General features: G+C 47.4%; 1 protein-coding gene across 1 annotated transcript in view; it reads right to left on the reverse strand.

Moving 5' to 3' along the window:
• Nucleotides 1–18,053, reverse strand: part of LOC106577303 (formin-2) — a 44,316-nt gene extending 26,263 nt beyond the window's left edge. The window contains 2 exon segments of the mRNA XM_045711637.1: nt 6,063–6,235; nt 15,712–18,053. Coding sequence (XP_045567593.1) covers nt 6,063–6,235; nt 15,712–17,857 — 2,319 coding nt within the window. The 5' untranslated portion in view covers nt 17,858–18,053.
• Nucleotides 18,054–18,583: the final 530 nt, after the last annotated feature.

Below are 18,583 nucleotides of genomic sequence, written 5' to 3' on the forward strand. Positions count from 1 at the left end.
CCTAAGTAGAAACTGAAAAATGTGCACGACTTCCGTATTACTGACTCAAAACTGTTATACTAAGGTTTTTATTATTTTATTTGTTAGGATTCTTTTTCTCTTACTGTAGTACTGTAGGCCACTCCTAACCGGTCACGTTGTACAGCGCCTGAGTGACACAACGGTCTTAGACACTGCATAGCAGTGCAAGCTGTGTTGCTACAGATGCTGGTTTAATACCCGTGCCGGCCTCGACTGGGTGAACCATGAGATGACGCTTGCGTCCCACCTACTCAACAGCCAGTTGAATCCTGTGGCGCGTTATTCAAATCCTTAGATATGCTATTACTTCAATTTTTAAAAAATATGACTATTTTAAAGATAAGACTCTCGTTAATCTAACCACACTGTCCGATTTCAAAAAGGCTTTACAACGAAAGCAAAACATTAGATTATGTCAGCAGAGTACCGAGCCAGAAATAATCAGACACCCATTTTCCAAGCTAGCATATAATGTCACATAAACCCAAACCACAGCTAAATGTAGCACTAACCTTTGTTGATCTTCATCAGATGACAACCCTAGGACATTACGTTATACAATACATGCATGTTTTGTTCAATCAAGTTCATATTTATATCAATAACCAGCTTTTTACATTAGCATGTGACTAGCATGTGACTAGCATTCCCACCGAACACTGCTGGTGAATTTACTAAATTACTCACGAGAAACGTTCACAAAAAGCATAACAATTATTTTAAGAATTATAGATACAGAACTCCTCTATGCACTCGATATGTCCGATTTTAAAATAGCTTTTCGGTGAAATCACATTTAGCAATATTCTCAGTAGATAGCCCGGCATCACAGGGCTAGCTATTTAGACACCCAGCAGGTTTAGCACTCAAAGTCAGATTTACTATAAGAAAAATGTTCTTACCTTTGTTGTCTTCGTCAGAATGCACTCCCAGGACTGCTACTTCAATAACAAATGTTGGTTTGGTCCAAAATAATCCATCGTTATATCCAAACAGCGGCGTTTTGTTTGTGCGTTCCAGACACTATCCTAAAGGCTAAATAAGGGTGACGAGCATGGCGCAATTCGTGACAAAAGAATTCTAAATATTCCATTACCGTACTTCGAAGCATGTCAACCGCTGTTTAAAATCAATTTTTATGCAATTTTTCTCATAAAAAAGCGATAATATTACGACCGGGAATCTGCGTTTAGATAAACAGACAAAGGAAAACAAAGCATTCGTTCGAAGCGGGCACGCGCCTAAGCCCATAGTACTCTGAGTGGCCACTTGCCAAAAGCGATAAAGTGTTTCAGCCAGAGCCTGCCTCGATATCGTTCAACGTTTTCCCGGGCTCTGAGACCCTATGGAAGACGTAGGAAGTGTCACGTTATTGCACAGATCCTGAGTCTTCAATAAAAAGAGCCAAGATGAAACACTACTTCTCAGACAGGCCACTTCCTGCTTGAAATCTTCTCAGGTTTTGGCCTGCCATAGGAGTTCTGTTATACTCAGACACCATTCAAACAGTTTTAGAAACTTTAGGGTGTTTTCTATCCAAAGCCAATAATTATATGCATATTCTCGTTACTGGGCAGGAGTAGTAACCAGATTAAATCGGGTATGTTTTTTATCCAGCCGTGTCAATACTGCCCCCTATCCCCAACAGGTTAAATGCTTTATTGTACAAAATGTAAAAGCATATACTGTACAGTACTGTATTTCTTCATCAGCATCTTTATGCTTTCGTTAATAAAATAATGAAAATAATATTTAAAAATGCAGATGTTGATTTCGTTATGGATCCATAACGAATTACTATGGGAATAAATATCACTGAATTACAGAAATATTGGAACAAAGTTATCCAATGAAGGCAAACAAATTGTTGCTTACTTACTGGAAAGTACTCTTTCAAACACACGGTCATGTTGTACAGCGCCATTTTGGCCATTACAAATATTATTTTGGACTTTATTCAGATTACAAATCACTCACCGTCTATTTTAACGAAATAATCTCAAATATTATTATCTCAAATATTCTATTCTTAAGATATGTGTTGACTGAATATTAGCAAGTGATGTCTGCTAAATAATCAAGTTAGAATTTGTTTCTGGAGAAACCTAAACAACAAACTGGCTTTATTTAAAGATTAGTGAGAATGTCTCACCCCATGTTCAAGAACTGCCTTTTTCCCCCTCGCTCACTCAAGGTTAAATGAAATCTCCAAAATAGTTACTTTTTAAACAAAGCGATTATTATCAATTAATTAAGAATTATATAAAAAGCCCCTCAGATATTCTCACAGATCCTAACGGGAAAATGCCCCTTAGATATTAATTTAGAATCCTCAAATCCTCTAAATGTAATTATTGGCGGAGAGTCAAGTCATTGAAAACATTTTTTTTTAGATGTACCGTAGGTCCTACCATAGGTGGAATGAGTATTGGTTAGACTACAATTAGGGTGTGGAAATGTTATGCCCCTTAGATATTAATATAGAATCGTCCAAAAACTCAAATACTGTAGGCTCCACCGTCACATTGTACAGCGCCATATTTTCCATTACATCTGAACGGAAACCCTGAGAGTTTTCGTTTTTCTCAGAATAGAAAATCCATAATAATCAAATTAATGAATCCAAATTTCATAAAATCAATTTCTTAAAATCATTCCCATGTACTGTTATTCCCTATTTAGTGCACTATGGGTCCTTGTCTAAAGTAGCACACTATAAAGGGAATAGGGTGCCATTATTCATTCTACAATCATATACGTCTACCAATCACATGGACTAATCCCATTTCAGACTGATCCCATTGGATGTTGAGTGCAACGGAAACTCCATGACCGCTAAGTGACGTCACATGCCGTGTGTACTCAACCATGTTAGATCGAAGAACAAAAAAGGACCTGTCTCAAATGGCTCCCTATGGGCCCCGGTCAAAAGTAGTGCACAACATAGGGAATAGGATGCTACCGTACTTGGGACAGAGACACAACCTTCTGCATAATGCTCCCATGCTAACCTGCAGGTGCTCAAACAGGTTGCATTTCTTGCGGACGGTCTGTTTGAGTTTGAGCCATGCTAGGTCCAGTCTCCTTTCCCTCTCCTCCCCTCTTCCCTGGCCGTTGATGGTTAGTAGCTCTCGGACTAGCTCAGGCACCTGAGACAGCGCCACACACTCAGAGGCCCCCACATCATCATCATTAGCTAGAGCCAGAGAGGAGGAGGAAAAGCTCCCATCGATCTCTACGCCCGACTCTGACATATTCGCCATGTCCTTGTCCGCTTTAATCTGTCAGTTCCTGGACAGAATATTCAATTTTATGGCGCATAGCCTCTGGACTCTGCTCTATGCACCACTCCTGTTTGGACCATGTAGGTATTCCATTATCACCAAGAACGCTGTGGGAAAATGTGGAGTTTGCATTTAAGAAAAATGTAAAAAAAAAAAAAATTAAATCAACAAATCCCTCGAGGTTGTAAACAGTGGTGTTTTTTTCTCAGGGTTGTAAACGGTGGTGTTTTTTTCCCCCCCTCTGCTCTGCTGTTCCTCTTCTGACAATACAGTGAGTTACTGCCAGTCTGGCACTTCTTTCCTTTCACCGGTCTGTGATCATGAATCTCCCTAAAAATGCTGCATCTGTTAAACTGCAGCAGTCCCCAGAAACATTGGGCGTCGCTGCCCTCCCCTCCTGTTCTCATGGTAGCTCTGACCCTGACCAGTCCATCCTCAGAGAGCCTGATATAACGGACTGGTCTCTTCTCCCTGCTGTTCTTGTAGCTTCAGGCTAGTCACAGAGTTTGCAAAGGCTGATGGGGCTGCTTGCAGTCAGATCAGGTTGCTTTATGACTACGCTTTCTCTATACTGCTGCTCTGTGCTGCACAGGGAGGAGGAGGAGTGGGGAGGGAGGGCATTGCCAGAGAACGATCATATATTTACAGATCAATGCCTGAGAGCTGCCCTGTCCCGTCCTCTCCTGCCTGTAATCAGCTACCGATTGCCTTATTGTTCTCCCATGACCAGATCAGGGCATCAGGCTACAATCTGAAACCGGTCACATCTGTTATAGCTACAACATGCAGCTGTACACTGTACCACCAACAGCTAGCCAGGAGGCTGGTCTCTCCAGAGAGACACTGTACCACCAACAGCTAGCCAGGAGGCTGGTCCTTCCAGAGAGACACTGTACCAACAGCTAGCCAGGAGGCTGGTCCCTCCAGAGAGACACTAAGTACACCGACTCTGCATCCTCAAGCATTTTCATGACTTTCACTGTGTCACTGTGACTATAACAACAAGGTACCATCACAGCCATTAGAGCTGTGTGTTAGAGCTCAGAGCACTCCAACTCAGCAAAACCATATCTAAAAACATCTTGGCCATGTTCTGTTATAATCTCCACCTGGCACAGCCAGAAGAGGACTGGCCACCCCTCATAGCCTGGTTCCTCTAGGTTTCTTCCTAGGTTTCGGCCTTTCTAGGGAGTTTTCTACACCTGCATTGCTTGCTGTTTGGGGATTTTAGGCTGGGTTTCTGTACAGCACTTTGAGATATCAGCTGATGTAAGAAGAAGGGCTTTATAAATACATTTGATTTGTGTTAGAGCTCAGAGCACTCCAACTCAGCAAAACAATGGTGTTAAATGTTCTCCTCGAAAACACAACGCAATATGGAGCGGATACCCACCCAGGTTTCCAGTCAATTCACTCATTTGTCATGCGGCTGACATGCAGTAATGTTAAATAACGATGTAATAGCCAATTTTTTTTTTTTTTTTAACATGTCTTAATTGTGACGGCCTCACGTTTTACAGGTACGGCGTACCCCTCACTATTTATTTTTGCCCGAGACGCCGTACCAGACCGCCTTACTTTCACCCCTGAGTGTAAAGGTAACAGAGGACTACCGTGTGCTGCAGACTGATGCAGATATCCAGCATGATGACGGTGATGCTGTGATGAGGTAGTTAGGGAACAAAAGGCTGCTGGGAAATGTAGTCCAACCACGACACACTGGGCAGATGTGTGTGTGTCACAGAGCTCTTTGAAGACAACGTCACAGCCAAAAATACATGCCTAACATACTGCACATCAACACAATGGGATAGTTACTGCCTAACATACTGCACATCAACACAATGGGATAGTTACTGCCTAACATACTGCATATCAACACAATGGGATAGTTACTGTCTAACATACTGCACATCAACACAATGGGATAGTTACTGTCTAACATACTGCACATCAACACAATGGGGCCATAACAGTTCAAATGAGGGATTTGAATTTCATCTGCCATTTATCAGATTGGTGATGGTAGGAACAGCAGCGTTGTGCGGACTTACCTCATAATAAACATGAATTAACAAAGAACATAGTTATTAGGTATATAATATATTACTCTAAACAATGATTCAATTTAATGGGCATATCACATATAATTAATTAATGTGATTATTGCTGTGAAATTTGTTTTTAAATAGCTACATGGAGCAGAAAACAATAGAGTTGATGTAACTTCATTTAATTTCACTAGGCAAGTCAGTTAAGAACAAATTCTTATTTACAATGACGGCCTACCCTCCCGGCCAAAACCTGGACGACGCTGGGCCAATTGTGCGCCTCCCTATGGGACTCCTCAATCACGGCCGGATGTGATAGAGCCTGGATTGGAACCAGGGACTGTAGTAACGCCTCTTGCACTGCACAGCTGCACCACTCGGGAGTTAACAGTGGGCCCTGAGCTCCAATCAGAGTTTAATTTGCTACATGGAACAATATAGTTGATGTAACAGTTGGCCCAGACCTCTGGTACCTGGCCTGCTCCAAACCTAATCTAGCGCACTTGACCCTAATAATTAAGTAGAATCAGGCGCGTTACCCACTGGGCGCGTTACCCACTGGGCGCGTTACCCACTGGGCGCGTTACCCACTGGGCGCGTTACCCACTGGGCGCGTTACCCACTGGGGTTGGATTGAAAACCTACAGGAGGGTCTCTCTCTCTCTCGAACAGGGTTGAGGGTACAGGTGTAGGATAGAATACTCACGTGGAACTTGCATGGCGCAGTGAGTTGTGGGTTGGACCCTCCTATTGTCTCTCTGAAGCAGTCAGTAAAGGGTAGTAACAGTCCCATGGCCAGAATCCTAGAACACAGCTTCTCAGCTTCCTCTGGCTGGGCATCTTCCTGCTGTAGGAACAACTTCTCTAGGAGAGTACGACCTGGAGGTAGAGACATCAATATTACTACAGTCTAACAGCTTCTCTAGGAGAGTACGACCTGGAGGTAGGTAGAGACATCAGTATTACTATAGTCTAACAACTTCTCTAGGAGAGTACGACCTGGAGGTAGAGACATCAATATTACTACAGTAGAACTACAGTTAACAACTTCTCTAGCCAGGCTGGTCCAACCAGACATACGTGTGTGTGTGTGTGTGTGTGTGTGTGTGTGTGTGTGTGTGTGTGTGTGTGTGTGTGTGTGTGTGTATATATATATATATACACACACATACACACACCAGAGCCGTCCCGGCTAAAGGACCCCCGCCCCCGAGCCGTCCCGGCTAAAGGACCCCCGCCCCCCCGAGCCGTCCCGGCTAAAGGACCCCCGCCCCCGAGCCGTCCCGGCTAAAGGACCCCCGCCCCCGAGCCGTCCCGGCTAAAGGACCCCCGCCCCCGAGCCGTCCCGGCTAAAGGACCCCCGCCCCCGAGCCGTCCCGGCTAAAGGACCCCCGCCCCCGAGCCGTCCCGGCTAAAGGACCCCCGCCCCCGAGCCGTCCCGGCTAAAGGACCCCCGCCCCCGAGCCGTCCCGGCTAAAGGACCCCCGCCCCCGAGCCGTCCCGGCTAAAGGACCCCCGCCCCCCGAGCCGTCCCGGCTAAAGGACCCCCCCCCGAGCCGTCCCGGCTAAAGGACCCCCCGAGCCGTCCCGGCTAAAGGACCCCCCCGAGCCGTCCCAGCTAAAGGATTTTAGGATGGTGGGAGGAGACTGGAAGAGCACACTGTATATAGAGAGAAGCACATTCCCTGCAGGATAACATCCATATACCAGAATTCCAAAAGCCAAAATGGCAACCAGCCACATGGTGGTATCGACATGCCTTTTAACACGAGCACAAACACACACAATAAAGAGAATGAATAGACCAGGCTCTAGTTAAGTCCTCTCCTCTATCATCAGTACTGTCTGTCTGTCTCCAGTTCAGTAGAGCTGCTGAACCAACAGGGCTAATAATATTACAGCTGGCCCATTAGTTAATATGGACAGAACTAATGAATGGCCTTTTAAAACGCCACCACTGGTTGTCATGACACCCAACTTGCATCTGAAATGGCACCCCGTTCCCTATGTAGTGCACTACATTTGGCCAGGGCTCATAGGGTTCCAGTCAACAGTAGTGTACTATATAGGGAATAGGGCTCTGGTCAACAGTAGTGCACTATATAGGGAATAGGGCTCTGGTCAACAGTAGTGCTCTATATAGGGAATAGGGCTCTGGTCAACAGTAGTGCTCTATATAGGGAATAGGGCTCTGGTCAACAGTAGTGCTCTATATAGGGAATAGGGCTCTGGTCAACAGTAGTACACTATATAGGGAATAGGGCTCTGGTCAACAGTAGTGCACTATATAGGGAATAGGGCTCTGGTCAACAGTAGTGCACTATATAGGGAATAGGGGGCCATTAGGGACTAAGCCAAAATAAGGCTAGTAAAGAGGCACTGATGCATGGCTTAACTTTACCCCTGTTTGTCAAGACACCCCGATATTATGGGATATGATCTATGGCCTACTCAGGACGATGTGCCATTACATGCCTTTCAGATAAAGTTGTATGACGTAGAGCAGATCGACTGTCAGACAGAATCACACCGTCAGATCCTTTCATTGTATTTCTATCTACAGTTCAGAACACGTCATCACTAAATTCACCGCTGGTAAAGCAACATTTTGGGTCGCTACTGAAGTAGTTCAAAAACTGCCATTCTGGGGATTAAAGTCAGAATACCATTTTTACAGTAGCTGGCAGGAGAAGATGGGAGGGGGAGAGAGGGAGGGAGGGGGAGAGAGGGAGGGAGGGGGAGAGAGGGAGGGAGGGGGAGAGAGGGAAGGAGGGGGAGAGAGGGAAGGAGGGGGAGAGAGGGAAGGAGGGGGAGAGAGGGAAGGAGGGGAAGGAATAATGGGGGGGAGCGGAAGACAGCTCATAACTAGGAGAAGTACAGATTTAGAGAGGAGAGAGGGAGACAGCTCATAACTAGGAGAAGTACAGATTTCGAGCAGGAGACAGCTCATAACTAGGAGAAGTACAGATTTAGAGAGGAGAGCAGTTGTAATATTAGAGGGATGAGTAAAAGAGCGGCTCATGAATTGTGTGATGTCACACGCGCCAACGGGTGCAGACCGCCAGTGAAGGGCTCCAACAACAACGATGGGTGAAATGCAGACTAAAGGGTCCTTTTTCAACAATGCAGTAAAGATAAATAAAAGGAATAAAAATGTGAAAATAGTAACACGGCTATAGGCAGGGAGTACCGGGTAACAACACGGCTATAGGCAGGGAGTACCGGGTAACAACACGGCTATAGGCAGGGAGTACCGGGTAACAACACGGCTATAGGCAGGGAGTACCGGGTAACAACACGGCTATAGGCAGGGAGTACCGGGTAACAACACGGCTATACGCAGGAAGTACTGGGTAATAACACGGCTATACGCAGGAAGTACCAAGTAATAACACGGCTATATACAGGAAGTACCAGGTAAAAGCACGGCTATATACAGGAAGTACCAGGTAAAAACACGGCTATATACAGGAAGTACCAGGTAAAAACACGGCTATATACAGGAAGTACCAGGTAAAAACACGGCTATATATTTTGTGATGTTTTTGTTATTTTTGGGGTTCGGCGTGTATTTTGTTAGCGGTTTGAGCACATTACATTTTGTCTTGAGGCTGAAGTTCGGGTGCCAAACACTACGCCACTGTCAGTGATTGGTCAACAGTTGGGATTCTTCAATGAAGTGTTTGTTGTAATTCAACAACAGACTAGTTTTAAATGCACATTTTTCACTTGAGAAAATGCCCCAACCACAGTTAGACAGCAAGACATCCTCCGCAAAAAAAAGTCAAATAATTACAGATATCTTGAGTTATCTTAGATTAATTCAGACTATTTTGAGGGAGTGTACTTGTTAGCCAGCCTGCTAGTTTAGTGGAGTCTGCCACTAGCACAGTCAGTGTAGTCAGCTCAGCTTTCCCCATTGAGACCGTGTCTGTGACTCGATCTAGGTTGGGCAAAATTAAAGATGGCGGTGTTCGCTTTAGCAATCTCACTAGTATAAAGACCTCCTCCATTCCTGCCATTATTTAAAGAGATTGTGATACCTCACATCTCAAAATTGGGTTACTTAATGTTAGATCCCTCACTTCCAAGGCAGTTATAGTCAATGAACTAATCACTGATCATAATCTTGATGCGATTGGCCTGACTGAAACATGGCTTAAGCCTGATGAATTTACTGTGTTAAATGAGGCTTCACCCCCTGGTTACACTAGTGACCATACCCCCTGTGCATCCGGCAAAGGCGGAGGTGTTGCTAACATTTACGATAGCAAATTTCAATTTACAAAAAACAAAAACAATGACGTATTCGTCTTTTGAGCTTCTAGTCATGAAATCTATGCAGCCTACTCAATCACTTTTTATAGCTACTGTTTACAGGCCTCCTGGGCCACATGCAGTGTTCCTCACTGAGTTCCCTGAATTCCTATCGGATCTTGTAGTCATAGAAGGTAATATTCTAATTTTTGGTGACTTTAACATTCACATGGAAAAGTACACAGACCCACTCCAAAAGGCTTTCGGAGCCATCATCGACTCAGTGGGTTTTGTCCAACATGTCTCTGGACCTACTCACTGCCACAGTCATACTCTGGACCTAGTTTTGTCCCATGGAATAAATGTTGTGGCTCTTAATGTTTTTCCTCATAATCCTGGATTATCGGACCACCATTTGATTGCGTTTGCAATTGCAACAAATAATCTGCTCAGACCCCAACCAAGGAGCATTAAAAGTCGTGCTATAAATTCTCAGACAACCCAAAGATTCCTTGATGCCCTTCCAGACTCCCTCTGCCTACCCAAGGACGTCAGAGGACAAAAATCAGTTAACCACCTAACCGAGGAACTCAATTTAACCTTGCGCAATACCCTAGATGCAGTTGCACCCCTAAAAACTAAAAACATCTGTCATAAGAAACTAGCTCCCTGGTATACAGAAAATACACGAGCTCTGAAGCAAGCTTCCAGAAAATTGGAACGGAAATGGCGCCACACCAAACTGGAAGTCTTCCGACTAGCTTGGAAAGACAGTACCGTGCAGTATCGAAGAGCCCTCACTGCTGCTTGATCATCCTATTTTTCCAACTTAATTGAGGAGAATAAGAACAACCCAAAATGTATTTTTGGTACTGTGTGCAAAGCTAACTAAAAAGCAGCATTCGCAAATGGAGGATGGCTTTCACTTCAGCAGTAATACATTTATGAACTTCTTTGAGGAAAAGATCATGATCATTAGAAAGCAAATTACGGACTCCTCTTTAAATCTGCGTATTCCTCCAAAGTTCCATTGTCCTGAGTATGCACAACTCTGCCAGGACCTAGGATCAAGGGAGATACTAAAGTGTTTTAGTACTATATCTCTTGACACAATGATGAAAACAATCATGGCCTCTAAACCCTCAAGCTGCATACTGGACCCTATTCCAACTAAACTACTGAAAGAGCTGCTTCCTGTGCTTGGCCCTCCTATGTTGAACATAATAAACGGCTCTCTATCCACCGGATGTGTACCAAGCTCACTAAAAGTGGCAGTAATAAAGCCTCTCTTGAAAAAGCCGAATCTTGACCCAGAAATGATAAAAAACTAAATCGGCCTATATCGAATCTTCCATTCCTCTCAACATTTTTTGAAAAAGCTGTTGCGCAGCAACTCACTGCCTTCCTGAAGACAAACAATGTATACGAAACGCTTCAGTCTGGTTTTAGACCCCATCATAGCACTGAGACTGCACTTGTGAAGGTGGTAAATTACCTTTTAATGACGTCAGACCGAGGCTCTGCATCTGTCCTCGTGCTCCTAGATCTTAGTGCTGCTTTTGATACCATCGATCACCACATTCTTTTGGAGAGATTGGAAACCCAAATTGGTCTACATGGACAAGTTCTGGCTTGGTTTTGATCTTATCTGTCGGAAAGATATCAGTTTGTCGCTGTGAATGGTTTGTCCTCTGACAAATCAGTTGTAAATTTCGGTGTTCCTCAAGGTTCCGTTTTAGGACCACTATTATTTTCACTATATATTTTACCTCTTGGGGATGTCATTCGAAAACATAATGTTAAATTTCACTGCTATGCGGACGACACACAGCTGTACATTTCAATGAAACATGGTGAAGCCCCAAAATTGCCCTCGCTAGAAGCCTGTGTTTCAGACATAAAGAAGTGGATGGCTGCAAACTTTCTACTTTTAAACTCGGACAAAACAGAGATGCTTGTTCTAGGTCCCAAGAAACAAAGAGATCTTCTGTTGAATCTGACAATTAATCTGGATGGTTGTACAGTCGTCTCAAATAAAACTGAAGGACCTCGGCGTTATTCTGGACCCTGATCTCTCTTTTGAAGAACATATCAAGACTGTTTCAAGGACAACTTTTTTCCATCTACGTAACATTGCAAAAATCAGAAACTTTGTCCAAAAATGATGCAGAAAAATTAATCCATGCTTTTGTTACTTCTAGGCTGGACTACTGCAATGCTCTACTTTCCGGCTACCTGGATAAAGCACTAAACAAACTTCAGTTAGTGCTAAATACGGCTGCTAGAATCCTGACTAGAAACCAAAAAATGTATCATATTACTCCAGTGCTAGCCTCCCTACACTGGCTTCCTGTTAAGGCAAGGGCTGATTTCAAGGTTTTACTGCTAACCTACAAAGCATTACATGGGCTTGCTCCTACCTATCTTTCCGATTTGGTCCTGCCGTACATACCTACACGTACGCTACGGTCACAAGACGCAGGCCTCCTAATTGTCCCTAGAATTTCTAAGCAAACGGCTGGAGGTAGAGCTTTCTCCTATATAGCTCAATTTTTATGGAATGGTCTGCCTACCCATGTGAGAGACGCAGACTCAGTCTCAACCTTTAAGACTTATCTCTTCAGTAGGTCCTATGATTAAGTATAGTCTGGCCCAGGAGTGTGAAGGTGAACGGAAAGGCTGGAGCAACGGTTCCCCTCTCTCCACTGGGATTCTCTGCCTCTAACCCTATTACAGGGGCTGAGTCACTGGCTTACTGGTGTTCTTCCATGCCGTCCATGGGAGGGGTGCGTCACTTGAGTGGGTTGAGTCACTGACGTGGTCTTCCTGTCTGGGTTGGCGCCCCCCCCCTTGGGTTGTGCCGTGGCGGAGATCTTTGTGGGCTATACTCGGCCTCGTCTTAGGACGGTAAGTTGGTGGTTGGAGACATCCCTCTAGTGGTGTGGGGGCTGTGCTTTGGCAAAGTGGGTGGGGTTATATCCTGCCTGTTTGGCCCTGTCTGGGGGTATCATCGGATGGGGCCACAGTGTCTCCTGACCACTCCTGTCTCAGCCTCCAGTATTTATGCTGCAGTAGTTTATGTGTCGGGGGGCTAGGGTCAGTCTGTTACATCTGGAGTATTTCTCTTGTCTTAACCGGTGTCCTGTGTGAATTTAAATATGCTCTCTCTAATTCCCTCTCTCTCTCTTTCGGAGGACCTGAGCCCTAGGACCATGCCTCAAGACTACCTGGCATGATGACTCCTTGCTGTCCCCAGTCCACCTGGCCGTGCTGCTGCTCCAGTTTCAACTGTTCTGCCTGCGGCTATGGAACCCTGACCTGTTCACCGGACGTGCTTGTTGCACCCTCGACAACTACTATGATTATTATTATTTGACCATGCTGGTCATTTATGAACATTTTAACATCTTGACCATGTTCTGTTATAATATCAACCCGGCACAGCCAGAAGTGCACTGGCCACCCCTCATAGCCTGGTTCCTCTCTAGGTTTCTTCCTAGGTTTTTGGCCTTTCTAGGGAGTTTTTCCAAGGCACCGTACTTCTTTCACATGCATGGCTTGCTGTTTGGGGTTTTAGGCTGGGTTTCTGTACAGCACTTTGAGATATCAGCTGATGTACGAAGGGCTATATAAATCAATTTGATTTGATGCTACAGGGTCTCAAGTGTATAAAAATAATATTGACTATTCTCTCATTTTTTCGAGCAAAGATATTTTAAGTACGCAAGCACAGACGTTTTTTCCCCCTTGCTAGCCAATATCTGCTAGGAGCAAACAATCTGTCTGCTGACGCCTTAAGAGGCACCTCACTTCTATTGATGTAATACAGCATGAAAGCCCTGTCTTTCACCCCACCCCCATATACACACCATGCTCTGCACAACACACTAACCACCACATTTCCATGGTGTTGGGCTAAGGCTGTGGGTGTGTGTGTGTGTGTACACCAACAATAAATGTGCTATCCTAGAGCCAAAGCTCACAGCTCATCCAAACTACAAATAAATGAATATCTTGTCAGACTCCTGTTCGTCTAGTGACATGCATCAGAAACCCTTTAAAGCTTCACATGTAAAACTCATTCCACGGAGGGTCGAGTGTCTTGTCGGTCCTCACTCCTCCCTTGGACCTGATTGATGAATTAAGGTCAGTAATTAGTCAAATCAACTCCACCTCACTTGGTGGTCCAGGTCTATATTGAAGGGAAAGACCAGCCCTACATGGAATGAGTTTGACATCCCTGCTTTAAAGCATGAAATATGAACCTTGTCCACAGCCAAGACCAGGGATGAGGAGGGACGGACCGACCGAGGGGGGCGGGGCGGTTCATGATCGGGAGGGACTCTATCTCCTGTCACCCTCTCCAGTAAGAAAACATTTAATTTGGTCCGTCAGTCCGAGGGAGAGCTCTTCTCTCTTCCATTTGTTCACAGTTAAACAAAGATCACTGTCTCTCTTCGCCAACTGACCACCACACATCTCAATAGCATCTTTGTTTACGCTAAGTACTTAGAGAAGGAATGAACTACTGTCCAAATCCTGCCTATTAAAACCCGCCCTCCTAGTTCCAAAACAGCAGCCTAGCCTACCCTCCTAGTTCCACGACAGCAGCCTAGCCTACCCTCCTAGTTCCACGACAGCAGCCTAGCCTACCCTCCTAGTTCCACGACAGCAGCCTAGCCTACCCTCCTAGTTCCACGACAGCAGCCTAGCCTACCCTCCTAGTTCCACGACAGCAGCCTAGCCAACCCTCCTAGTTCCACGACAGCAGCCTAGCCAACCCTCCTAGTTCCACGACAGCAGCCTAGCCCAGCCTCCTACTCCACGACAGCAGCCTAGCCAACCCTCCTAGTTCCACGACAGCAGCCTAGCCTACCCTCCTAGTTCCACGACAGCAGCTAGCCTACCCTCCTAGTTCCACGACAGCAGCTAGCCTACCCTCCTAGCTCCACGACAGCAGCTAGCCTACCCTCCTAGTTCCACAACAGCAGCTAGCCTACCATCCTAGTTCCACGACAACAGCTAGCCTACCCTCCTAGTTCCTCAAGAGCAGCTAGTCTACCCTCCTAGTTCCACAACAGCAGCCTAGCCTACCCTCCTAGTTCCACAACAGCAGCCTAGCCTACCCTCCTAGTTCCACAACAGCAGCCTAGCCTACCCTCCTAGTTCCACAACAGCAGCCTACCCTAGCCTCCTAGTTCCACAGCAGCAGCCAGCCTACCCTCCTAGTTCCACAACAGCAGCCTAGCCTACCCTCCTAGTTCCACAACAGCAGCCTAGCCTACCCTCCTAGTTCCACAACAGCAGCCTAGCCTACCCTCCTAGTTCCACAACAGCAGCCTAGCCTACCCTCCTAGTTCCACAACAGCAGCCTAGCCTACCCTCCTAGTTCCACAACAGCAGCCTAGCCTACCCTCCTAGTTCCACAACAGCAGCCTAGCCTACCCTCCTAGTTCCAGAACAGCTCTGATGCAGGACACAACAGTTCTACGTTTTAGCAGACGCTCTTATACTCTAGTTATTTGACCTTTATTTAACTTGGCAAGTCAGTTAAGAACAAATTATTATTTTCAATGACGGCCTACCGGGGAACAGTGGGTTAAGTGCCTTGTTCAGGTGCAGAACGACAGATTTTTCCAACGTCAGCTCGGGGATTCGATCTAGCAACCTTTCGGTTACTTGCCCAATGCTCTAACCACTAGACTACCTGCTGCCTCAATACAATACTCTGATTCTTATACAGAGTGACTTACAGCAATAAGAGCATACATTTTGGTACTTATTTCATCACAACATTACATTTACATTTACATTTTAGTCATTTAGCAGACGCTCTTATCCAGAGCGACTTACAGTAGTGAATGCATACATTTCATACATTTTTTTTCTGTGCTGGCCCCCCGTGGGAATCGAACCCACAACCCTGGTGTTGCAAACACCATGCTCTACCAACTGAGCTACAGGGAAGGCTATGGGAAGGCTACATAAAGGCTATGGGAAGGCTACATAAAGGCTACATAAACAAACAAAAGCAACAACTTGTGAAAGAGGCCTTGGTCTCAATGGGAGTCCCTGTGAAAAGGTTGACTAAAACTCACCGGTGAAGATGTCGTGGAAGCTGCAGGTAGACACCTGTCCGGTGGAAGATCTCCTCGTGGCACACAGGGGCTGACTGCCCCCCCTCAGCCTGTCCTCTGACCCTCCGTACCCCTCCAGGTAGTCTGCTGATCCTGCCTTGGCTGGGCGCTCCCTCTCCAACTCCTCGGTCCAGTCCGCGGACCAGCTGAGGGGACCAGCGATGCTGTGGGAGCGCTGTCGTCTAACCCTCCACTTCTCCGTGCGGTGTCCCAGGTCGTGGCAGCGCCGGCGGAACAAGGGGCTCTGTGAGGGAGAGGTGCCTGGGGAGCCAGAGAGCTGCCTGGTGGTGGTTTTGATGTAAGAAGGGTAAATGGGAGGGTAGGGTTTGACTGTGGGGCTGGTGCCTGAGGAGGAGTGGTTGTAGGATGGAAGGGTGGAGGTTAGGGTGGACTTGAGGAGACGCGTGGCCAGGCTAGGGCTCTCCTGAGAGGGCATAGGGGAGAAGGACACACTGCTCTTCCTCCTCTGGGTGATCAGGGGGTCGTCGGCAGGCTCAGAGCACCTCAGATCCCCCCTGCTAAGACACTCCAGGGACTCAACGCTGACTGCAGCCCCCACACCTGCCCCCACCCAGTCCCCCACCCTCCCCTCTGCCTCGGAGGCGTTGCCAGAGCTCAGGTCTATGTCCTCGTGGCTCGTGGTCTCATCACTGTGACTAAGGCTCTCGGCTGACAGGGGAGGCATGTCCAGATCATTCTCCTCCTCCTCCCTTTCCTCCACCTCCTCCAACACCTCCTTCTCCTCTCTGAGAGGAGACTCCACAGCACTCTCAAAGGAGGCTGTGAGGTCTGGGAAGCTGGTAGCGCTGGTTGTCTTGGTAACATGGCCGTTCGTCTGGGCTGTGGGGGGCTGAGAGAGGGGCTGAGTGTTACCGTTCACCTCCTGGCAGCTCAATGCCTCCTCCTCCTCCTTTGTCCCAGAGAAAGAGGAGGCACAAAGGGCCAGTTCTGTTTCAACCCCTCTCAGCTCCCAGTTTAGTTCATCTATAGCAGTGGTTTCTCCCCTCTCCTCCTCCTCTGCCTCCAGGGACAGAGACAGTTTAGAAAGCAGGCCGTTCTCCTGGCCAGTGACGGGGGCTGCCTCTTGGGCAGTGAGAGGCTCCATTGGTGGGGTTTGTTCAGTGGGACTGGGGGTAGTTATAACCTCGTCAGACCTCTGTTTCCTCCACCCTCCTCCTCCCCAACCCCGCTCTTCACTCAGCTCAGCGGTGGAGATAATCACCCCCTGCTGTAGTCTAATAGCCTGCTGGATGTCAGCTAGCAGGTCCTCTTGTTCTGCAGCTGAGTGAAAGCTATAGATGTCTGCGTCTGAACCAGAGCTGCTCCTCTTTCTCTGTTCAACCTCCCCCTGCTGGTCTGGAGCAGTGTCCGTGGCGGCCCCCGTGGGCTGCCGGCTCTCCCCCGTGGGCTGCCAGCTCTCCGTCCTGACACAACCATGATTCCTAGCACCATGGCCATCACCAGGCTCTGTCGGTCCCTCGGTGTCAGACTGGCCCAGCTCGTCAGCTGACAGAGAGAGGTCTGGTGTTTTGGTGAGAGCAGAGTGAGCGGAGTCCAGCTCATTCTGAGAGGACAACACGTCCTCCCTGGATCCCCCCATCGATCCCTTCCCCTTCAGATTCTTCCTCTTCCTGATAGAGAACACAGAGGATTTAGACTCCTTCTTCTTCTCCTCCCCCCCTCCTCCTTTGCCATGTTTTCCGTGGGATTTCTTGCCATGGTGAAATCCTTTGTTTGTGCCATCAGCGTGACGAGGCGCTCCGGTGGTATGATCTGCTACGTCCTGTCCGTATCCTTCCCCCTCTTTCCCCTTCTTCTGCTTCCCCTCCTGGTTCCCCATGATGCAGGATCTCAGCCTCCACTTCTGTCTGGCGCTGAGACTCAGGCCATGCCTTTGAAAACAGCTGCCATTTTCTCTGCTGCTCCTCCGTCTACGTCTGCGTAGCTGCTGCGAGGCGGAGGCTGTGATGCTGCTTTCCGGTGACGATGATGAGAGGAGCAGTGCTGATGATGCAAAGACGACGTACGCCTGTTTTCGCTCTTCTTCTCCTCCTCCTCCCTGCGCCAGTGCGATTTCTCCCTGCTCTTCTCCTCCCCCTCCCTGCATGATTTCTCGCTGCTCTCTCTCTCCTCTCTGCGCCTGCTCGATTTCTCGCTGCTTCCCTTCTCCCCCTCCTCCCTGCAGTCTCTTTCCATGCGCGTGCACCTGCTTGCTCTCTCCCGGCTCCCTTTCCCTCTCCCCACCTCCTTCTCCCCTTCCTCCCTGCTCTCTCTCTCCTGGATCCCTCTCCTCCTCTCCATCTGCTGCTCTGTGTAATGTGCTGAGCCGAGCAGAGCTGGAGGAAGAGAAACAGCTTTTAGAAACAACAGTAGAGGTCTCCGCCGGCTGCCTCCTTGCCAGGGGAAGAGAAAACCATGGCTGCTGATACTGGTGAGTTGGGTACTGGTGGGGCTCTAGGGAGAGGTGGTTTCTGTGACAGAGAGTCTGGCGGGGAGAGCAGGTGTTATAAGGACTATAGCGGAGAGTGTGGCTGTTATAAGGGCTGCGACGGGGAGCCTGGCTGTGACGGGGAGCCTGGCGATTATAGGGGCTGTAACGGGGAGTGTGGCTGGGGGTGTGGCTATTATAGGGGCTGTGACTGGGAGTGTGGCTGTGACAGGGAGTCTGGCTGTGACAGGGAGTGTAACAGGGAGTCTGGCTGGGAGCGTGGCTGGGAATGTAACAGGGAGTCTGGCTGTGACAGGGAGTCTGACAGGGATTGTGGCTGTATGTATTCATATTTAACAGACACACAGTTCTCCCTGTAAAAGGAGTCCTGACAACGCTCTCCCT

This window comes from Salmo salar, unplaced genomic scaffold (assembly GCF_905237065.1).
Source record: "Salmo salar unplaced genomic scaffold, Ssal_v3.1, whole genome shotgun sequence".
NCBI lineage: Eukaryota > Metazoa > Chordata > Actinopteri > Salmoniformes > Salmonidae > Salmo > Salmo salar.